The 22,170-nt window shown below is 58.7% G+C and overlaps 2 protein-coding genes across 3 annotated transcripts; both read left to right on the plus strand.

Moving 5' to 3' along the window:
- The first annotated feature begins 5,954 nt into the window (after nt 1-5,954).
- Nucleotides 5,955-14,070, plus strand: SLC12A9 (solute carrier family 12 member 9). Its single transcript, XM_088142064.1, has 14 exons — nt 5,955-6,110; nt 6,676-6,910; nt 7,215-7,349; nt 8,015-8,146; nt 8,286-8,576; nt 8,890-8,997; nt 9,095-9,206; nt 9,468-9,625; nt 9,713-9,795; nt 10,127-10,251; nt 10,419-10,611; nt 11,109-11,283; nt 11,522-11,668; nt 12,332-14,070. The coding sequence occupies exons 2-14, from the start codon at nt 6,694-6,696 to the stop codon at nt 13,234-13,236; spliced, it is 2,781 nt and encodes a 926-aa protein (XP_087998190.1). The 5' UTR covers nt 5,955-6,110; nt 6,676-6,693; the 3' UTR covers nt 13,237-14,070.
- Nucleotides 14,071-16,043: 1,973 nt separating this feature from the next.
- UFSP1 (UFM1 specific peptidase 1) lies at nt 16,044-21,569 on the plus strand. 2 transcript variants are annotated; one of them, XM_025174398.2, is made up of 3 exons: nt 16,095-16,180; nt 16,685-16,873; nt 17,155-21,569. In XM_025174398.2, exons 2-3 carry the CDS (start codon nt 16,732-16,734, stop codon nt 17,832-17,834), a joined length of 822 nt encoding a protein of 273 aa, XP_025030166.2. In that variant the 5' UTR covers nt 16,095-16,180; nt 16,685-16,731; the 3' UTR covers nt 17,835-21,569. The 2 variants fall into 2 exon arrangements, with proteins under 2 accessions (XP_007440287.1, XP_025030166.2); XM_007440225.4 differs by lacking the exon at nt 16,685-16,873 and having other exon boundaries at nt 16,044-16,180.
- Nucleotides 21,570-22,170: the final 601 nt, after the last annotated feature.

The raw sequence follows: 22,170 nt of genomic DNA on the forward strand, positions 1-22,170 counted from the left end.
CTTGACAAAATGGAACAATCTGGGATGGGGGGGTCCCACTACCAGATGGAAACATGGCTGAATGCCTGTAGCCAACATGTGGTCCCAGATGGAGGGAGGGGTGCAGTGGGGAGCCCCAGGGCTCCATCCTGGGGCCAGAACTCTCCAACATCTTCATAAACGGCTTAGATGGGGACAGAAGGGATGCTCAACCAATGTGCAGGTGACACACAGCTGGGGGGCGGGGGAGGGATTGCTAACACCTCAGAAGACAAGCTCAAGGTTCAAGAGGAGCCGGATAGACTTGGACATTGGGCCCGATCCAACCAAACGTCCTTCAGTGGCGAGAAGTGCAAGATTCTGCACTTGGCAGGAAAAACCAGACGCGCAGGTACAAGACAGGTGGTACCTGGCTCAGCGGTAGTATTTGCGAGAGGATCCGGGTGCCTTGGTGGAGCACAGATTAAGCATGAGCCTGCAATGTGCTGCCGCTGCCCAAAGAGCCAAGGCGATCTTCAGCCGCGTTGACAGATACACAATGTCCGGATCCCGGGAAGAGATAGTCCCGCTCTACGCTGCATTGCCCAGACCGGGCCTGGCGTGAGGGGTCCGGTTCTGGTCACCTCAATGCAAGAAGGACGCTGAGGAACTGGAGAGGGGCAGAGAAGAGCCACCGGGTCGGGGATGGGCTCGGAGGCTGAGTCCTGCAAAGTCCGGATAAAGGACCTGGATGCTTTTGGCCTAAAGAGGAGAAGGAACACGAGCGCCGTCTTCCAAGCCTCGAAGGGCTGCCCCAGGGAGGAGGGGGGGATTAGTTCTCCAAAGGGCCCGGGGGCGGGGCAAGAACCAAGGAGTGGACGTTTTTTGGGGGGGGTCCACCCTCGAAATGAGGAGGAGTTTCCTGGCCACGAGCGCGCTGAAGCAGCGGAAGAGCCTCCCTCCCTCCCGGGGCTGCGTGGCTCCATCGCTGGAGGTCTTCAGGCCAAGGTCGGACGGCCCTTTGTCTGGCAGGGTCTGAGGCTTCCTGCCCCGGGCAGGGGGTTGGACTAGGTGACCTCCACGGTCTCTTCCCGCCCGGGGATTCTGTGATTTTATTAAATATCCCTTGGCAGAACAGAAACCACACTTTGGAATTATAGAATTGTTACATGTTTTGAGGATCAAGGGAGGGGAACAAGGGAGAGGGCAAATCAGCAAAGACCTTTGTTTTGTAATACCAATTGCATTGAATTAAATAAAACAATAAATAGCTAAATAAAATAATAAACTAAAGCAATATCTTGAAATGTGAAGACAGAAGACCCTCCTTCTTTAACGGGTTCTGCAGGAGGGACTGAACGGGGTGTTGTAGCCGTTGTTAAGGGGAAAGCAACCGCTGCCCAGGGGATCTTGCTTCTCTGGAAGTTCTATTTCTCCAGCTGAAACGTTCGCTGGCACCCAGGGTGACCGGGCTCGATGGGACCTGCGGTCCAGGGTGTCCAGACAGTCCCTGGCTACCGAAGGTAGCCCCACTCAGTGCCCTTTCTCCAAGCATGCCAGGGGTTTGTGCGGCAATGAACACCCGGGCAGGCTTCTGCTGCAGCAGCCCAGCCACGGGGTGCTGAGTGTGCCTCAGCCGTGCACCGGCTCTCCCCCCCCTGGTCACGCGCAGGGGTCTGTAGCGGCAGTCCACCTGTGGGTTGTGAAAAGAGCACACGAGTGTGGAGCCTTGCAGGGCAGGATCTAGTCCTTCGTCTCTCAATGCAACTGAGCCCTTTTGGAGTCTCCCATTTTCAGCGGCAGAGGCTCTTTCTGAGCTGTTTCTTGCAGCCAGGAGGCAATTTTACAGGAAGAATTGCAGGACAGCCGAGGCTTCAGAAACGTCCCACGGTCCGTGTCTGCAGGTAGCTGGTGGCACAGAGCTCAGGGGTCTCGGCACCGGGCGGGGGGCTGGATCGATCTGGCTCGGGGACTTTCTGGGGACAAAACCATCCTGCGCAAGGGAGACAGGCCCCCGCCTGAACTGAGATGGATCCAGGCTGCTGCCCACAGCAGCACCTCAGGAGCAGAGCAGCCCTTCCCCATCACCAGCAGGAAAGCCAAGAACGGGTGGCAGCATCTGGTCTGGAAGGCGCAGATGTTCTGCGAGGGCCAGCGTGGGAAACGGGGTCACGGAAGGGCGCAACAGGAGACACGCAAGGAAGAGAACGAAGAGCCTCGCAGCCGGAACGTTACGAAAAGGCGAGGCGTCCCGGGGCTCCTGTGCTGGTGCTCAGAGCTGAGCCCCGAGGCCCCTTCAAGGCACAATAAGGTGGAAAAAAGAGGGACATGCAGGGAAACCCTTGAGGTGAAACTTTAAGAGCCTCTCCAGATGATCCCAAGCAGGAAATGGCTGGGAAAGCGTTCAGGCTGTTCAGCAGCAAAAGAGAGAACTCAGGAAGGGTCAGGAGACCACGGAGAAAGCCCGTGAATTCTTTGTATCCCTCCCCTATTAGAGCCTGTCCTGACTTTCTCAGGGAGGGAACTGAAGGCTAAAGCAAATGGAGGCAACAGGCAAAGAGGCTCCAGGATATCTTGAGAAACAATGTAGGTACTTATCAGTGGGGCCAGGTGGGGTCAACCTGAGAACTCTTAAGAAGCTCAGAGGTAAAATTGCTGACCTCTAGCAAAACTGTGGAGTTTCCAGAGGACTGAAAGGGAGGACAGTTACACCAAGTTACAAGCAGCAACTCAGAAGATCTTGGAAATTAGAGGCGGGTCTGCTTAACCTTTGTTCTGGGACAGCTGGTAGAAAAGGCCGTCAAAAACAAGTAAGCACCAGTAGGGGAAGGGGAAGGGGAAGGGAAGGAAAGCCGGGAAGGGAAGGGAGGGAAGGGAGCAGGAGTTCTGCAAAGGTCAGTCCTGCCTCCCCAGCCTTCGGGGACTTCACGAGGGTGGAGCTTCTCCGGTGCTCCCCGGGCCAGTCCGGCCGAACTTCGTTCCCAGCACAACCTGAACCCAGCACAAGGGGGAGCTCTAACACCGCCAGCCGCCTCCACCAGGCGCGCACCCCATAAGAACTCCATCAGCCCATAGATCGAGCAGCCTCCTCCAGCCCGGCTGGGACCCAATTCCCACATTCCAGCAAGCCTGGCCAAAGAATTCCCAGCATGCTCATCGGAGCTTGGTCCTCCGGGGGTTACAGCAGGAGGGAGCTTCCAGCAGGGGCTTCAGGCCCCTCGCTTGATGCTGACTTGACTGTTTCCCTCAGTGTAAGAAGGGGCGGGAGGCGGAGCCAGCAACTGGCTTGCCTGCTCCAGGTGAGAAAGGGGCAGGGGACTCTCGCGCGAGGCTGCCCCGAACACCTGGTGCCGGGTTCAGATCAGCTGCCTCTCGGCCGGCCAGCCTGACCCACAGGAAGTCAGCCTGGATTTGCTCCAGTTTTCCCTGTCACAGCTTGCGCCCGTTTCCTTTCAGGAAGAGGGAGACAGCCCAAAATATCTGGCCAAAGGTTGGCCATTCAAGGTGGGCAGATGTTCAGATGGGTTCCCTCCTCCCCAACCTTCAAACTGGCGATCTGGAGATCTGCCGTCCTACTGTCCTTGGGGCTTCCCAGAGCTCCCTCTTAGGGAGAGGCTCCAGAAAAGACCCCCTGACATGAGAAAGAGCTCTGCTATCCGCCTGCCCCCGGGGCCTCTGCCCCCGCCACCAGCCTGGACACAGATCAGTCCACGCAGTGGGTAGCTTTCTGAAGACCACTTTGCAGCTTCACAGAACCTTCCCTGACATCCAAGTCATTCCTCCATGTATCGATCTGGTTCCAGATTTGCTGCCTGTTTAGATCAGTGGTTTTCAACTCTGGCAACCTTAAGATGAGTAGCCTGCAACTCCCAGAATTCCTCAGCCAGCACGTACTGCCAAGGTTGAGAAACCCTGCTTTAGATTCATCGCACAGTAGCAGGTGAATTGGCCAGTTTGCGGAATGGCTCGGCGAAGGAGACAATGACTTCTCCCTTTCCCCAGCCCAGCGAGGGAGGACCCTCCTCGAATCCTGGGGTTGGAAGGGGCCCTTCCAGGACTGTGCAAAGGGGTGGTCAGGAGGGGCGTGAGAAGAAAGCCCTGCAGAGCTCACAGTAGAGCAAGACACCTCCTTCTGTCTCTGGGATCTAACTCAAGAGGCGAGAGTTGTCTCGTTGCTGCTCAGCACCTCTGGCTTGGCCGTAGCCCACCGGCAGCAAAGCAGTTCCGTCTGAAACTTAAACCCGTCATTCTGTGCCTTGCGCTCCAGAACGAGGGAGAAAAAGTTTGGACCTTCTTCTCTGTGACCTAAGACCTTCCTGCTCCCTCCCTCAGCCCCCCCCCCCACAAGTCAACGTTTCTCTGGAGGCCTGTTTCCAGCCCTGATTCTTCTTCTAGCCCTTCTCTGAACCTGTTTTGTCACATTCCAGGTTCCTCCAAATCCTTCTTAAACTGGGATGACCAGAACTGCATGGTGTACTCGTGCGGGAGTCTGACCAAACTGGAATCAACTGGAGAGTCGCTTGTTGAGAAGGGCGGCTATAGAAATAAAATGAAATAAAATGAAATAATTTCTGATTTAGAACCTTTGCCTCCGTGGATTTGGGTTTACCCCCTTGGCCTCCTTGTTCTGTTCTTCCAGGGAGTTGCCTGACCTTGAACAGCTGCTAAGCTGCTAAACAGTGGTCCAGATGCTGCTGGCTCCGCGGCGGTAGCCAACCTGCCACAGTTCCCTGCTTGTCTTCCAGAGGCCTCCTCTGCCAGCCGCCTCTGCCCCACTCCCCACAGGGCAAAGCATCCAGGCAGGAGAATAAATGGAGCCCAGCCTGATGGGGGAGGTGGTGCCTGGGAATTCCAGAGGGCAGTGGCTCCAGGAGGGACAAAGCGTTTTATCACACTCCATGTTTGCATTCCTTTACCTCTGTCTCTGTTATCAGCTGGCAAGTGTTTTGCAAAGGACAGGCCTCAATGGGGCCATTATGGCCGGAGATTAAGAAAGTGATGGGCCTCCCTGCTCCCCTCTGCCCCACAAGGCCCGGCAGAGTTTGGAGGCGCTTGTGGCTTTGCGCCCCCCCCCCAGCTGGATTGCAGGGGCTCTGGCCATGCGCAGGGCTGTGAGCCGGTCAGGCCTGACCCCGGGGCTTCCCTGCCTCCAGATCTAGCCAGCCCTGTGGCGGCAAAGGGCCGGGGTTATCTCGGTCTCTTATCCGTGCAGCAATTGGGCACGTGTGGTGGTGTGGTTTTCGCAGCCAGCGATAGCGGGGAGCAAGAGGAGGCCAAAGCGGGCGGTGCTGCCTGGGCCAGGCCAAACCTTGCCACCCCTGGGCTGCCGGTGGGAAGAGGGATTCAGGGCTGCGAGGCCCCCTTGGCCGAGGAAGCCGGGGCAGCTGCGCACACCCCCTCTGTCAACGCCAGCCCTTGCTACCCTGTCGCACGCCCCCCCGCCCCCCGCCAAGCCTCAGCTGGCTTTTCACTGCACAGTATTTTCACTTGTACTGCTTTAGAGTTGGAACGGCCACCTTGCCGTTGTCTTTCACGCTAAACCACCCAGAGAGCTTTGGCCACCGGGCGACCAAAGGTTCGGGCAAAATCAGGAAAAGAGCTCCCTGCGATTTGGGGGGCGGGGAGGTATTGCAAGGCCCCCTCCTTGCCAGCAGTCACGTGTGTGGAGCGCAGGGGGTCCCGTCCCCCCGTGCGGCCTGCTGGGAAGGTCCACGGCGGCCCGGGGAGAAGGAAAGCGGGGGCGCCCCGAGGCTGCGGCCGCCCGAGAGCAGGAGGGCGGCAAGGGCGGCTCGGCCACAGGGCCCTGCGCGCGGAGAGGCGGCGCGCAGGGGGCGCCCGGCACTTTCTTCGGAGCCCCGTTGCGGAGCCCGGCCAGAGGGAGGGGGCGCGGAAAGGCGGCCCGGAGGCTCCCCGGCGGACGGCGGCTGGTGCGCGCGCTGCGGAAGACGCCCGGCGAGCCGCCGGCCAGCCCGCCCCCCGCCCGCCCCTCTGGCTCTGGCGCCGCCCCCCGCCCCCGCCCCCGCCCCCGCCCCCGCCCGGCAGGATCTGAGCTCACGGGCGAGGATGCATCCCGGCGGCGAGGGCCCGGCCGGGCCAGTCACATGCAGAGCCCGTGACCGCCGCCCCGGAGCCGCAGCGCCGCGGACAGCCAGGTCGGTGCGGGGCTGGGGTCGGCGGAGGAACCGCGCCGCAGCGGGGCTGGCGGAGCCGGTCTCCGGGGCCGGGGGGGGGTCGGCCCGGCGCCTCCCGCTCGGCTTTCGGGAGCCCCCCGCCGGCCGGGCGCTCAGCTGCTCCGCCGTCGCCCCGCCCCGCCGGCGGCGGCGGCGGCGATCTCCGCAGCTGCGCCGGCGCCCCTCTACGCGGCCGGGGCGAGGCTCCCCGCCCCGCCCCGCCCCGCCCCGCCCCGAGCGGGGGGCTGCCCTCGGTACCCGCGCGCCCGCCGAGGGCCGCGCTCTGCCCGGCAGAGCAGCTCGGAGAAGGAGGCTCCCACTTGGATGCCCCGGCCGGCCGCCCCTGCCGACGACGCGGGGCGGCTGGGCTGGAAGGGGCCCCGGGCTGCCGCTCCTCTGAACGCGGAAGCTCCGCCGGGGAGCCGCGCGGCCCCGCAGGGCGCCTCGAGAGAGCCCTCCCCCGGAAGTCCCCTCCCGCCTCCCGCGCCGGGTGGCCTCTGGGCGAGGGGGGCCGCGGCAGCCTCTCATCGCGCCCCGCTCTCCGCAGGTAAGGCGCCCGCGGGCCATGTCCAGCGAGAGCTCCCCTCTGCTCAGCGACCGCCTCTTTCGGGCGCCGGGCGACGGAGAGATGGCGGGGGCCGCCCAGGAAGAGGCGCCCCTGGTGGTGGGCGCGGCCTCCGGGAGCAGCCCCCCGGACCCGGCCCGGCAGCTCTCCACCTTCTTCGGGGTCGTCGTGCCCACCGTCCTCTCCATGTTCAGCATCGTGGTCTTCATGCGCGTCGGTGCGTCTCCCTGCCGCCGCTCGCTCGCTCGCTCGCTCCCCCCTCCCCTCCCCTCCCCTCCCCTCCGGGCGCCGGCAGCCCCTGGCCCGGCGGCGCTTCGCGGGCTGGGGAGGCTGCCTTGGGGACCGCCCGGAGCGCTGGCCGCTGAGCCGCTCCGGCGGGGCGGGGCGGGGTCAGGTTCGCCAGGGCGGCTTGGCCGAGCTCCGGCTGTTCCGCCGAGAAAAACTGCGCTCAGGGCCAAGGGGGGGTGGGCCAAGCCCAGAGCGCCCCGCCCCTCCCCTCCCGACCGGCTCGCTCTTTGCAGGCTTCGTGGTGGGCCACGCCGGTTTCCTGCAGTCCCTCCTGATGCTGGTGGTGGCCTATCTGATCATCTCCCTGACGGTGCTCTCCGTCTGCGCCATCTCCACCAACGGAGCTGTCCAGGCCGGCGGGGCATACTGTATCCTTTGGGCCCGGGGCCAGCTGGAAGGGCCCGGCCAGAGGCCAGGCAGCTGCTTGGCCTAGAAAGCGGCCACCAAGTCTTGACTCCGGATGGCTTCGCGACGCAGAAGTGTCTGGCCACTACCTTCCCTCCCGCCTGGCCTGCAATCCTGGGATTTGCGGCTGTCTCCCGTCCAAGTACCAGCCAGGTGCAACCCTGCTTAGCTCTTCCGGTGCTGGCACGTCCCAATCCCGGCCTGAGTTACAGAGTGTGCCCCCTGCTCCCCCAGACCATGGACCGGCTGAGCTTTGGAGGAGGAGACGGGGCCCCTGGGATCCTTGCTCCTTTGGGAGAAGGGGGACGAGCTCAGCCCAGGCTGTGCCCCCAGCCCACCTCTGATGCGGGACTTGGGCATCTCACCTGAGGATTCAAAGTGCCTCTCAGCTCCTTCAAAGCCCCTTTTAAAGTCCCTTATTGCTGCCTGAGCAACCTGCAGGCAGAGGGTGAGGATGGGGGGCTGCCCAGGGGCCCCACCCAGGGCCCCAAAAGGCCAGCACGAGGGAGAGACCCCATGGCCTCAGGAGTCTCCAACCCTGCTTCTGCAGATGGCCATTTGTCTCTTTCTGAGGGGGTCTCCCTTTCTTTTTCATGGAAACTTTGCCTTAACTGCCCTCCCCCCCAAGTCATGATCAGCCGGACTCTGGGCCCCGAATTTGGGGGAAGCATTGGCCTCATGTTCTACTTGGCCAACGTCTGCGCCTGCGGCGTCTACGTCCTTGGGCTGGTAGAAGCCATCCTGGATGTCTTTGGAGCAGGTGGGCCCCAAGCCCCTTTGGGAGAAGCCGGACTCCCAGGGCCGGGCGGAGGGCGAGGGCAGGCCATCTGGCCAGCTCTGCGCCGGGCACGAGAGCATGCCCCTGCTTAGCACCCCTTTCTCCTCCTCCTCCTGCCCAGATGGATCGGAGCCGCCTGGCGCCAAGACCCTCCCGCAGGGCTACCTGTACAGCTTCCTCTACAGCTCCCTGGTGCTGCTGCTCTGCCTCCTGGTGTGCCTGGTGGGAGCCCAGATTTACTCCAGGGCTGCCTTCTTCATCTTCCTCTTGGTCAACCTGGTCCTCGTCACCATCTTCGTCAGCTTCTTCACCGTCTCCCCTCGGGAGATCGTGATCTCTCATAACGGCAACCAGAGCCTCAATGCCTCCTTCACCGGCTTCAACGTCTCCACCCTCAGGGACAACCTGTACGGTAGGGAAGGCCAGGACCGCTTCCACCAGGTTGGGGGAGGGGGGCGACGGGTCTGACCTCTCTGCCCCAGGGAGGCTGCTGAGGGCCCGCTTTCAGCCCTGGCATTCCTGGGCGAGGGGCGAGCGGTCCACTGCAACTGGGGAGGAGATGCCCAGTTCCCTCTGGAAGGCTGGGCTGTCCTTTGGCCAAGATGGGGAGCTGCAAGGAGGTAGGCAGGGGCATAGGCAGAGGAAAGGAGGGCCATAGGCAGCTGGGGGGTTGGAGGTAGCCGTCTCCTGCGCCCCCTGTGATGGTGTGGCTTCTCCCCTTGCAGCCATGTACTCGCGGGACTACACCACCAACAACATGATGTCTTTCGCCACCGTCTTTGCCGTCATGTTTAATGGCTGCACGGGCATCATGGCCGGCTCCAACATGTCAGGTGAGGGGCTCGGGCCCTGGGGGGCTTGGGGTCCTCGGAGGGCTTCCTTGGGGAGGCTGGGGAGGGGAACGTAGCCTTTTTGGTTCTTTCTTCCAAGGGGAGCTGAAGAACGCCAGTGCCTCCATCCCCAAGGGGACCATTGTGGCCGTCCTGTACACGTTCGTCATCTACTTCTTCCTGTTCTTCATGACCAGCTTCACCTGCGAGAGGTGAGTGGGGACGTGGAGAGCGACCCGCGGCAGGCTTGCAAGCCAGAGGACCGGCGCAAGGAGCCGCCTTTTCCGCTCTCAGCTCAGCTGCAGACCCGGGGGCCCGGACCCGAGGCTGGCTCTTGGGTCGCCCAAAGCACGGGGGGAGGGGGAAGGCTAAGAGTGATGTGAAGGGGTGGGGCAGTGCATCTGGGTGGGGCTCGTCAAGGGGAGGGTTTCTGGCAGAGGAGAAGCCGAAGCCCCCATCTGGCCTGCCCGCAGAGCCCTGCTGAAAGGCGACTACGGCTTCTTCCGGGCCATCAACGTCTGGCCGCCCTTCGTGCTGATGGGCATCTACTCCGCCTCCCTTTCGGCTTCCATGAGCAACCTCATTGGCGCTTCCCGCATCCTTCACGCCCTGGCCAAGGATGACCTGTTTGGTGAGTGACCCCTCAAAGCCCCCCTGGCGGACCCTCCCTGCGGCCTGCCGGGGGCTCCATCTAGCCGCTGCTTCTCTCTCGCTGCAGGGGCTGTCCTGGCTCCAGCCAAGATTGTTTCCAAGGGAGGCAACCCCTGGGGGGCCGTCCTGTACACCTGGGGCCTCGCGCAGGTAGGGTCTCCTCCCTCAGCCCCCAGCCCATACTCACGACCCTGGGGACTTCAGAGAAGAATGAGACAAAAGAGACTCTAATTATGCAGGCTTGCAAGGGCGAAATATCATTCGTTGCTTGTCCCGTTCTTTCGCCAAACGGCTTGTCCCCTTCTGGGCCTAAGCGGGCAGTCGGGCCAGAGGGAGTCCTGAGAGCCAGGGCCAGGGCAAAGCTGCGAAGGGCCGAGGATGGAAGCCGGGCTTGCACAGGGACCTGCCTGCTGGCTGGAGGGGCTGGGGAGAAGCTGGGGTGGCTTTTCCTGGCCCTTGTAAGAAGTTCTTTCTTCCCCAGCTGGTGCTCCTGGTCGGGAAGCTGAACACCATTGCTGGCATCGTCACCGTCTTCTACCTGGTTGCCTACGCTGCCGTGGACCTGGCCTGCCTGGCACTCGAGTGGGCCTCCGCTCCCAACTTCCGGTGGGTGAAGCTGCCCGAGAGGGAGACTCTCTGCCTTGGGGTGACAGGCGTGCCAGGGCCTCTTCGCAGGGGCCTGTGGGTTTGGCTGTGCCCTTCGCCCCCTGAATCCTAGGAGGGATGGGGTGGAAGGGACCTTGCCAGCCATGTGCCCTCCCTTGGCTCCGCAGCCCTACCTTCCAGCTCTTCTCCTGGCACACGTGTCTCCTTGGCATCGTCTCCTGCTTGGTGATGATGTTCCTGATCAGCCCGGCGGGCGCCTCTGGAAGCTTGGGGCTCATGCTGCTTCTCCTGGGCTTCATCCACCTGCGTTCAGCTGCTTCCTCCTGGGGCTACATCAGCCAGGCACTCATCTTCCACCAGGTGCGATGCAGGTGGGGGGCTGACCCTCCGTTGAAGAGGAGCCTCAGGCTGGGGATGCTGGGTGCCAGCTTCACCCTCTGCCAAGGGGGCATAAAACGTGGGGGGCCTGCTCCAGCGGCAGTGAGGGAGGGTCTGCCTCATCCCTGCAAGCGGCTCCTTTCAGGGCTGGAGATACTGACAGCACCACTCTGCTGCCAGGTGAGGCCGACTGAGCAGGAAGGTGAGACTGCTTTGAGAAAGGGCCACGCAGATCCATGCAGGTTGGGGAATTGGGGGTATCAAGGGGGCCTCGTGGTTAATGGTTGAGGCATGTCATGCAGAGGGCGGGAGCAAAGCAGGCATTGTAAAAGCAGAACAAGACCTACTTTAGTGACCAAGTGGAGAAGAACGCAGCATGTACGGCCAAAGCTGAAGGCGAGGGGAAAATGTCTCCTGTGGGGTTCACGGGGGGGCTCTTTCCAGCCTGGATGTCTTCCCCTCTTCTTCCTCCCCCAAAGGTCCGGAAGTACCTGTTGCTGCTCGACATCCGGAAGGATCACGTCAAGTTCTGGCGGCCGCAGATCTTGCTCATGGTGGCCAACCCGCGGGGTGGATCCCAGCTGATGAGGTTCATCAACCATTTGAAGAAAGGAGGCCTCTTTGTCCTGGGGCACGTGGAGATCGGGGACTTGGGTAGGGGACCTGGACAGGGGCACGGATGGCCTGCCTACTCCTGGGTGCTCCTCTTCCGAGGGACACCACGTGTCCTGGATGCGTTCAGTGGGGTTCAGAAAGACCCAGCGGCAGGGGCAGGTGTCTGGCACAGCTTGGGGGCTGCCCCCAGAGCCCTTTTTGTCCCTTTGGCCTAGATACCTGCCCTCCCAGTGGGTCTTGGCAATGGCCTGCTCAGCCTTTGCTGCTCCTCCTGCAGACACGATGCCCTCGGATCCCATCCAGGCTCACTACAACTTCTGGCTCAGTCTGGTGGATAAGCTCAACATCAAGGCTTTTGTGGATCTGACGTTGTCTCCGTCGGTCCGGCAGGGAACCCAGCACCTGCTCCGGATTACTGGCTTAGGTGAGGTGGGGGGTGGGGGTTGTGCTAGGTGGGTAGAGCTCCAGATGTATTGGGGAGTAAAGAGTTTTACATTTTTTTGACTTTGTTATACGTCCCTGGAGTTTGGGAGTTAGTACTCTGTCTGAGTTGAGGTTGACCTTGTTTGCCCCGCAGAGCCCCTGGGAATGGAGGGCACGCCAGGAAAGACATGCATTAATGGGCCCAGGGGCCACACGCCACCCCACGCCCTCCCCCAGGCAGCCCTGCTCCTTCCCATCAACAGACGAGCCAGATGTGTTGGGGAACCAAACCATACTAGGCCTCCTGGACCCAAGTCCCTGTCCTTCGCTTGGTAGCCACATTCAGGGCCTCCGGAAGGAGGGGGAAAATCAAGGGTTGCTCAATAATAAGGCGGGGGGGACATTGGTAGCTGATGTGGTGAGAGTATTCCTGTCTTTCTGACTGGAGCCATCTACCACACTAAGCCAAGCTTTCCTTGTTCAATAGAACAAAATGTTGGCTGTGTTTCCTTGGGGCCCTGGATTATAAACCATGGTCGATGTGCTGTGTCATGCCTGGGTTAGTGCAGTGGGGGAACCCAGGTTTTCTCTCTCTCCTGAACCTGGTGAGACCATTTGCTCCCCCAGAGGTTGACACGATTTGTGTGCTTTCTTGTCCACGCAGGGGGGATGAAGCCCAATACGCTCGTCCTGGGCTTCTACGATGACTGCGTCCCTGAAGATTACTTCCTGCAGGACCCAGCCTTCAGCCAAGCCCGGGAGAATGACGAGTTTGGGGTGGACCTGGCAGCGCTCCAAGCCCACTTCCCATCAGTGCGGGTCACAGCCAACCAGCGGGCTGTGAAACCATCTGAGTACGTGGCCATTATCTCGGACGCGGTGAAGATGCATAAGAACGTGTGCCTGGCCCGCTACTTCCATCTTCTGGAGAAGGACCTGCTATCATCCTCTGCTTCCAAGAAGCGTCTTGAAGGCCGCTACATTGATGTCTGGCCCCTCAACCTCTTGCGCCCGAACACACCAACCTATGTGGACATCTGCAGCCTCTTTCTCCTGCAGATGGCCTGCATCCTCACCATGGTCAACTCCTGGAAAGGTGCCCGGCTGCGTATCTTCCTCTGTGTGGAGTCGGGTGATGTGGGCTGGGTCAGCAAGGAGGAGAAATTGCGGGAGTTGCTGACCAAGTTGCGAATTAAGGCCACCATCAAGATTGTGACCTGGGACCAAGTGGTCACCCTCCATGGCCACCACCAGCACGTGGGGACTGGGAGGTCAACCACTTCTGAGGTTCAAGGCCCACCTTGTCCTCCCAATACGGAGAAGCTCTTGGGGGAGACTTCCTTGAACGCAGCCACTTTCTGTGTAACAGATGAGTATTTGACTTCGGTCAATGGTCTACTGCTGAAGCAAGGTGGCCAGACAGCTGTGCGGTTCCTCTATCTGCCACGGCCTCCTGCGGACACCTCTCAATACGAGCGCTACTTGGAACAGCTGGAGATTCTAACCTCTGGCCTGGGGCCAACCTTGCTGATCCATGGGCTGACCCCTGTCACCTGTACCGAGCTGTAAGTGGCCAGCAGTGGGCCCTAAAGCCCAGGTCATCAAAGAACAAAAACGTGCCTTGTCTCTGGAGTGGGGAAGAAATAAGGAGGTCGTGCTGAGTGTGGCTTTGCTGAAGAGCCTTCAGAACATGGGGGGAGAAGAATAAATTTGGGGCAGCTAAGAAGGGTTGCTGTAACTGGAGAGGAACATCAGGGACTGCTTCTTCTTTGTACTTCAGGACACGAGTGTCTTCCATTTGGGGACAACTTTCATGGGAGTGTCTTGATGGGACTGGAGAAAGCAAGGGTCTCTCAGCTGGCTTCTCTGGGACCTCTTCCTGTGCACTGGAGACACAGGGCCTTCTTCTGAGCTCTCCCCTGGGTTCCCGGAGCCAGAAATATTTTTGTGCGTTTCCTTGGGCAAAAGGCAGAGGATGGGTTCCTTGCTGAAAGGAAACGGGCATTGACTTTGGGCAAAAGAAACGTCTGGGACAGGCCCCTCTCTCTCTGCGCCTTTGGACTACAAGGCGATCCTAACCTCAACCAAGACTCTGCGCTGGCGTTACCAAGCCTGGCACCCCCCAAGCCTCCATCATGGGCCAGTTTGGTGGTGGTTAACCGTGTGGGCAAGAGCGACAGGATTTGCAGTCCAGCGTACCAAGAACTGGGGAGTGTATTCAGTTTGTGAACCATTTTGATCGTGAACGTTTTGCGAAGCTCCCAATTTGAGTTTGAAATGGGTGGTTTGAGCATTCTGGAGGCGTTTCAAGCCCAGGACAGCCTGCTCTCAAGCCCAGTTTTGTGCTCGAAATGGTTGAAACAAGCCCTTTTAGATGCCTTTAACAAAAATGCTCAAAACGGAGTGGAAGCGTGACCCGCCGTGGTTCTTCGGGAGTAGGCCTCCTTCCAGGATAAACTTCCTTTTCAACAGCGACTCCCTCCCCAGGACAGGCTGCTTGGGGGCCTTCTTTGCAGTCCAGTTCTCCCCTGCCCCACCGTGAAGTCATTCCTTAGGATTATCTGTTGGGGGGAGAGAAGCTCCTTCACCCATTTCCCAGCCCTTGGGAGGGTTTCTTCACCAGTGCCATTAGCATCGCTGATTATAAACGACAAGCAATTGCAAAAAGAGGAATTTTACTGCTCTCCTCCAAAAGATGCTTCTACTAACCACTAACTGGCTTCCGATTAAGTTGCCCTGATTCTGCCTCTAAAGCCATGGAGCCCCTGGGAAAACCGGGGGCAGGATTCGAACGAGGAGAGGAGTGAGGGGTGGCCGGCGAGGGTGCCCCGTTGGGGAGCTCATTCCCAGAGGACGCGGCAACCCTAATGGGGGCGGGCGGGCAGGAGAGGAGAGGAGAGGAGAGGAGGAGAGGGCGAGCAGCTTCTACTTTTGAATAAACACGGGCAATAAAAGTGAAACTTGCAGGAGCTGAGAGCCGCCTGCCTGCCTGCCGGGTGTGGAGCTGCAAGGGGGAGTTCACTTGCTGCCCTCGGGCCAGGGCTGAGCCGAGCCAGGCGCAGCGGCTCCCTCGAAGCGGGTGGGGGTGGGGGTGCGGGTGGGGTCCACCGCTGCTCCGGAGCAACGTGGAAGTGGCTTGCGTGGCCTCCCCGACTTGCTGCCCCCCTCCCAGCGCTGACGGTGTGCCCCTGCTGAGCTTCGGGGGGGGTCGGCGCAGTCGTTTATGGCACCCTGGGTGACCCCCCCCCGGAACATGCCTCCGCATCTCCAGCGCTGAAGCCGGGAAGCGCGCGGGAGCCTCGGCCGGAGACAGCCGGGCCGCTGGAGCGAGGGGCAAGCGGCCGAGGAGGAGCGCTGCTCTGCGCGCCGGGGGAGGCGGCGGGGCCGGGGCCGGGGGGCGGAGGGGCGCCTCGGCTGCGCCCCAGCCCAGGGTCCGGGCTGGCGGGCGAGGCAGCCCCGCGGCGCGCTGGAAGGAAGCCGCTCCCGGTCGGCGCGGTTGCCCCGGGTCGCGCAGACCCGGATCGTGCTCGCGGCGCGGCGGCTGCTCTCCCGCGACCGCGGAGGGTCTGGCGGGGCGGGCAGGCGGCGCCCGGCCGAGCCGGGGACGGGGACCCCGCTGGACCCCGGGAAGCCGGCTCCGCTGCCCCCCAGCGCGGGAACTGGAGGCGAGAAGGGACGGAACGCGGGGGGGCGGCGGGGACCTCCCTTCCGGGCCCCTCCGCGGTCGGGGCGGACGCCAAGCGGGGCAGGCCGCACGTGGCTCCTCGTCGGCGTAGAGCGTTGCGCGAACTGGGGCTTCCTTGGCAGACCCGTTTTAAATGCGCCTCAGCGCGGTGTTTTTCAACCTTGGCCCTTCAAGGTGGGTGGACTTCAACTCCCAGAATTCCCCAGCCAGCAAGTCCACCCATCTTAAAGGGGGCCAAGTTGAAAAACACTGCCTTAGTGCGATGTGTGGATGTAGACTGAGCACGGGCTGAGCTGGAAGGGGGCACTGGCTGGGAATTATGGGACCTGAAGTCTTAAATATCTGGAGAGGGAAAGCGGGGCTCGATGGCTGAAACAGGAGCCCAGAAGTTCCGCCGTCACGTGGCTGGAGCGTCACTCTCCACTTTCGTAACTCCAGGACCTCCGCGAGATGGCTTTTACCGCAGAGGCGCAAGATATAGAGCGGCGCTCCCTGCCCGCGAGAGTCCGCCTGTCGCCGCGCCAGCTCCGAGCGCGAGCGCGATTCTCAGGCATCCGGCGCGCGGGTGTTCCTCACGGGGAGGCGCCGTGCCCGCGTGGGCGCGAAGAGAAGAGCCGCGGGGACGCGCGCGCCCTTTGGGCGGCCTTCCCCAAGATGGCCGCCGCCCACTTCCGGAGGCGGCCGGAAGGAGGCCAGACCGGTTTCTCCTCGCTTTTCTTTATGGTCTGTGAGAGCCCGGAAGGCTGGGCGCTCTAGGAGCGCGGCCCTTTTCCGTGGCCAGGCGGCCGCTTCCTGGCCGGCGCTTCCGGCTGCAGGTGGGCTGGCCAGGTGAGTCCACGCGCCGCGACGCGGACTGGTCTGCGGAGCGCGAGCGAGCGCCCCACCTCGCCGGGCGCCCCGCCTCCCCCTCGCATCCCCCCGGGCCGCCGGCCGGGGGCGGGAGGGCAGTCCGGGCGTCTGGGTGGGAGCGGTGCTTCGGCCCCAGGCCCGGCTCTCACGCCGGTGGCGGCGCCCGGGGTCCGCGTGAGGACGCCCTCTGAGCGGGAAGCCGACACGCCCGCCCTCGGTGTGGGGAAGCGGCTGCCTCGCCCGGACCGCCTGAAGCGCAGCCGATGAGCCCGCTTACCCCCACAAAAGGGGACAAGGACGTGGGCCCGAAGGCCTGGCCGGCCGAGCTCCAGGGGCCCCGCGGCCCAACGCCGGGGTCGGAATCCCAAGGTCGCTTCCTTCCTGGGCCGGCTCACGGGACCCTGAGGAGGGAGGTGCTTTTCCCGGTGCAGCGGGCTCAGAAAGTCTCTGCGGGCAGCGTATTTATGTATTGTTATTTTACAGAAGAAAAACATCCGTGGGGGGGGGTCAAAGAAATTAAGATATCAGCCATGACTGTGCAACTGAAGCCCTGCCCCCTTTTGACATACGTCGGCTGTGCCATCTTGAGTTTTTTGACCCCCTCAAGGGCTCCCCTGCCTGAAGATAACATGGGGCGTGTGTGGCAAAATGGATGGATAACAAAATGGATGGGTAAATATTGCATTTGGAGTGCCAAGGCGAGTGGCCTGAAGGAGGTCTTGGCACTAAACATTTTGGGTTGCTGTCGCTGGGTTCACGCATCCCCAGAGGCTGCATTGCCCAGAATGCGGAGCTTGGCTAAATTCTGGCCTGGGCTTTCGGGTTCACTGTGCTGTCCAAAGTGAGAAAACGGGTAAATTCAGTTCCCAGGTGAAGTGTCTGACCCAGGAGACACAGCAGGCACCCCTCTGGCCAGCTCCCTGTCTCACACGCCTGCTCTTGTCCTGTTGCAGGCCGTCCAGCCTCAGACATGGCTTTGCTGTCCGCCGTCCACCTGGGGCTTCCCCCTCCTGGCCGCCCGCATCGTCTGGCCCTTGTCTCCGGCCCCTACCGGTACTACCACTATGGCTGCGACGGTGTGGACGACCGTGGGTGGGGCTGCGGCTACCGTACCCTCCAGATGATGTGCTCCTGGCTGGTGGCAGCCGGTGGAGGAGAAGCTGCTCACTGCCCGGTCCCGTCCCTGAGGGAGATCCAGGATTCCCTGGTGAAGATGGGGGACAAGCCTCCTTCGTTCGCAGGCTCACAGGACTGGATCGGCACTGTGGAAGCAGCTCTCTGTATGGATTCCTTCTACGCTGTGCCGGGCAAACTGGTCCACATCCGCAACGGCCGAGATCTGGAACAGGAGCTGGAGACGTTGTATGCCCACTTTCAGGGAGGTGGGGGGCCCGTGATGATGGGAGGAGGCTGGGACCATGCCTCCAAGGGGTTGTTGGGGGTCTGTTCTGGCCCCGAGGGACACCACCTGCTTGTTCTGGATCCGCACCACTACGGCAGAGCAAGCTCGCTCAGCCAGCAGGAAGCTCAGGCGAAGGGGTGGGTTTCCTGGCGGGGGCTTGGCTCCTTTGAAGAGACCTCATTCTACAATCTCTGTTTGCCCCAGTTCAGGGCCAAAGGGCCCCCTTTGTGAAAGGGGCGTTTATGGGAAGAGGCGCTGCTCCTGGCTGAAAGAGGAACGCGTACGAGCCGTTTGCTTCCAGCAGCGTGAGCCCCTCAGAAGGGACCAACAGTGGACGTGCATCGCATGTTTGGCACGTGCTGTGTTGCGGGAGAGAGCATAGACATGGGAAGCAACTTTATGCGCTTCGGTCCAGTCCTGGTCGACAGCTGCTGCAGCAGGCCAGGATGGGGCTGAGGGGGTCCCTGCCCCAGGGAGCCCTCAGTGTTGGTTCTGGCAGGACCCTGGTGGCTTCCCTGCCTGCTCCCTGCAGCTTCAGGAAAGCTGGAGGGAGGCAGCAAAGCTCCAGAGGCACCTGGCTGGCTTCCGGTTGCCCAGGATGGAGGGGGCTGGTTGACTAGGAGAACTTGAACCCCATCTTCCTGGTCTTTAGCCAGCATTCCCCCTCTGCCCAACGCACTCAGCCAGCTCAGTTAAAGACCTGGGGGCTCCCTTTGCTCAGTAGGCTAAGCTGGGTTTACTTTAACCCGGCTGGGGTTTGAGGAGGGTTAGCGCTGCGTGGACCTGGCTGGCTTAGTTGCTTGGTGGTTCAGTCGATCCTGGCAAGGTGAGCTCCGCTTCCAGGGAGGCTTCCAGCGTGGAGGTAGCCTGCGAGTTCTCCCTGCTTGCCTCCCCCAGGGCCGCCCTGAGAAAACCGCTGGGACTGAAGTGGCTCCGGCAGGAGAGGAAGGGTGGGGAGGGTCTGCAGCAAAAGATAGCCAAGGGTGCTTTAGCAATGTAGGATTCCTGTCATTAGCAATACTTCCAAGAAGTGATTGTATCTGAGGAAGGAGCTCCCGCTCCTGTAACGAAGGCTGGAAAAGAACATGCTGTGGTTGATCTGGTGTCGTAATTGTGTGACCTGTTGTGACGTAGTTGTCATAGTATTCAACTTGGGCCACACCATACATCAAGGACAAAGGAGGACAGATGCTGCTAACGGCTGGGAAAATGCTATTTCACAACCTCTACAAGGGATGAGTTATTTTCTGTAGAAATAAGGCACGTCATCTGGCAAAGCGGTTGGGTTTGGGAGGAGGGGACTTCCGTCCGGTGTCCTGTGGGGTGGTGGGGAGACACGCAAGGGGGCCTGGAATTAATTGGGGAAGATAACAAGAAATGGGGGGGCAGGTGAGGATTGCGGTTCCTCCCTCTTCAGCCGGCCAGACCCACAGTGGAAATCCACGGGACAGCCTCTCTCCCTCTGAGTATTTCTGTCTCTGTCTCTAATGTGTGCATCTAATAAGCCATTAGGGAGTATGTCTCACACGATGTGGCCGTCTACCAAACTCTGCCAGCCAGTGTTTAAAGGGTAAATTCTCCTTGGAACTCAACTCCAGATGACTTTGTGGAACTCTGATTAGTTTTCCTGGTGAGTGATACATGAGTGATTATTTTCTGGGATTTTTTTTTCAACTTCCTGAGGGCGGAGCAAATGGCCACCGAGTGACAGCTGTTTTAGCGAGCTCCTAATCCTCCTATTTTAGTTACTTTTTACATATAGTTTTAAGACAGTTCATTTTATCTAGTATTAATTAGTGATCTTAGTAATTTTAATTTCTTTTATTAGGAGTAGTAATTTTAGGAATTCAGATTTAGGATTAGATAGGATTAGGATTTTAGATCTTGGACTCGGGACCCACTAGCTTCGGACACCTGCCGTTGAAGCGAGAGTACCATCTACAACCCTGAATACCACCCAAGGATGCAAGATCAGAAAGCAAAAACAAAAAACTTGAAAAGAAAGTTCAAAAGGAGACATAAACTGGACACACAGTCAAGAAGAAATCCTAAACAAGATAAGATTGCAAGGACTTTTAGGCAACCAAAGATAAAGGATTTATTCCAGCCAATGGATACTGTAAGTCTCCTTCCCTTTTTTCTTCTCCCCTTGTAACCTCCGCTAATAATTCTTATTCCTCAATAGACTGGGATATGGACGATTGCCTTTCCACTGAAAATGAGGATTTAACAGGAGATGGGGGGAGGATATGGATAACATCAAGAGCCACATTAAGGAGACCTGGATTTGGTTGCCATGAACTGTCTTTGAACAGCACAAACAGTCCTTGCTATATTTGATTAGCTCTTGGAAGCTAATAAAAAGATGAATTAAAGACTCTAATGGGAAATTATATCTCCAAATTAGATAAGAAAGTAAACAGTAACGCCCATGCTCCAAATCTTACCCCTAATTCACGGACAGCACAGGTGGCAAGGGGGCTCTTGGACAGAGAAGATATGGAGGAGAGGCTGGTTTTGCAGAGACATAGGATTCTACTCCAAGTTGCGGATACAACACACACACACACACACACACACACTATAGGGGTGGGTGTCATAACAGACGAGTAATACTGAATTCTCTCTCTCAACTCTTACAGTGTAAGGTATATTCTAACAAACAACAGGGATCTCTTGGCTCCCTAGTAGGCACGGATGTAAAAGAATATTGTTAACTTTTGGTCAGATTATTTTACCATCGATGCTCTTAAGGCTTGAAAATCCCTTAAGGAAATATCACATCCGGCCAAGACGTGTGTTTCATAGCACCCAGACTCAGTCTCTGCTAAAGCCTGGGTGGGGAGCCAAGTCCGCGAGGGAGGCGGATGTGAACCCTGAAACTCTAAACGTAACTTCATGATCTGTAAAGCAAAGAACTCCTCCATTAACAGGGACAGAACAAGATAAGGATGATGAAAAGGAGATCCCAGATTCCTTTAATGGAAAGATACAGTTTCTGGATGATGAGGGAGAATTAATCCATCAGTTTGCCACCCTCCCCGCAGGGGAACGACAACTGATTTTAAACAGAATCGAAACAGTGAGACCAATGTTGAAATCGGTAACTAACGCGACAGAAACTCTCAGCACCCTGCTCCCCTCTAGCTGCTCTTCTGTGCAAATGCTACTAAGCCGAGTTTCTGAAAGCACAAAATCACCAATAAAAAAAAGGAGAAGGCACACCAGTCCAAAGCAGAAACACACAAAGGAAAAGGACGCTCGGCGAGATATTACAGCACAAGTCCTAATTAACCATTTAGAGGATGAAACTCTAGCTGGTGACTTGATATCCCTGGCATCGGAGAACCAGATTGAGCACCCTCAAGAGTCACACTATCCAGTTGAACCTAGTGTGGGTCCCAGTCCTGATTCCGTTCAGCAAAGGGGCGCTCATCTATATCTTGCCTTTCGATATCATCACAAGTTAACACCATTGTGGGAAAGTCTGAGTCGGAGCAATTTTCTGATAAGAGCCACCGACTTGATGTCAGTCACTTTCAAGTGCAGCAACTAGAAAATGAGAGGGATGGACTGAGTCCTCTACTGTCGGCAGAAACACCAGAAGCGGATCAAAATCTGGAATACTGGCACCCAAGATAGAGAAGAGCAACAGTCACAAGCTATGATGAGGAAAGCTGAACCTTATAATAGTTGTGTTTACGTGGGAAGTATTGATAATACAGCCCCAGCTCCAGAAACAAATTGACTGTCTGTACCCTCAGTCCTTAGTCAACCACCCCACCCAGGATATTCTGTCCTTGGGAGACCTATACAAATTGTGACTTGGGACATGGCTGGCTGGAGAGAAGCGGCTGATGGTGAACCAGTGGGTTTCCGTTCTAAATTCGACGTAATCGCCATCCAGGAACCCTGGCTAACTGGAGAGGATGAACCGGTACAACCTCCGGGCATATAATGGATGGGACTCCCTGCCCAGAAGATAAAGAGCAAAGGGCGACCTTCTGGCGGACTATGTGTCCTTATTAAACAAGAACTGCAGTGGCAGGGGGAGAAATTATATAATGAAGATAAACGTTTGCATTTTCTAGCTGTGAAAATTAGATATAAGGAGTCTGGGTTAATGCTGGTAAACGTATACATTCCCCCAAACACATCCCCCTACTACAATCCTGATTACTGGACATGCCTAGAAACAATATTAGAAGAAATAACCACATTGTATTCTCAAGCTATAATTATATTACTTGGAGATTTTAATGCCAAATTAGGACCATCCCTTCATGAGTTTGCGCAAAGAAAGAATTTCCAAATGAATTTCTTGATAATCACCCACAGTGGTTATCAAGAGATAACAAAATTAATGCTGCTGGCTTGCATTTAGTTTCCCTAATCTTTAAATGTAATCTACAAATCCTGGGAGGCAAGGATAATAATGATATATGCCCATATACGTACCACTCAGTGCACTCAAGCGGCGTGTTAGATCTCTTCCGTGTATCAAGAAGCAAAGTTGACCTCCTCTCAGAGGTCATTGTATATCCAAGAGGTGAAAGTGACCATCAGC

The sequence above is a fragment of the Python bivittatus genome, unplaced genomic scaffold, assembly GCF_059951505.1.
Source record: "Python bivittatus isolate LINGU-HERP-01145 unplaced genomic scaffold, Pbiv_v1 ctg000370_np1212, whole genome shotgun sequence".
NCBI classification, from domain to species: Eukaryota; Metazoa; Chordata; class Lepidosauria; order Squamata; family Pythonidae; genus Python; species Python bivittatus.

What these genes read in the sequence shown, in the direction of transcription:
- UFSP1 (XM_025174398.2), top strand. Translation starts at nt 16,732, where the DNA reads ATGACTGTGCAACTGAAGCCCTGCCCCCTTTTGACATACGTCGGCTGT. An exon ending in ATGGATAACAAAATGGATGG is followed by an intron (nt 16,874 to 17,154) that starts GTAAATATTGCA and finishes GTCCTGTTGCAG; the next exon opens with GCCGTCCAGCCTCAGACATG.
- SLC12A9 (XM_088142064.1), top strand. Translation starts at nt 6,694, where the DNA reads ATGTCCAGCGAGAGCTCCCCTCTGCTCAGCGACCGCCTCTTTCGGGCG. An exon ending in GGCCAAGGATGACCTGTTTG is followed by an intron (nt 9,626 to 9,712) that starts GTGAGTGACCCC and finishes CTCTCGCTGCAG; the next exon opens with GGGCTGTCCTGGCTCCAGCC. An exon ending in AGGCACTCATCTTCCACCAG is followed by an intron (nt 10,612 to 11,108) that starts GTGCGATGCAGG and finishes CCTCCCCCAAAG; the next exon opens with GTCCGGAAGTACCTGTTGCT.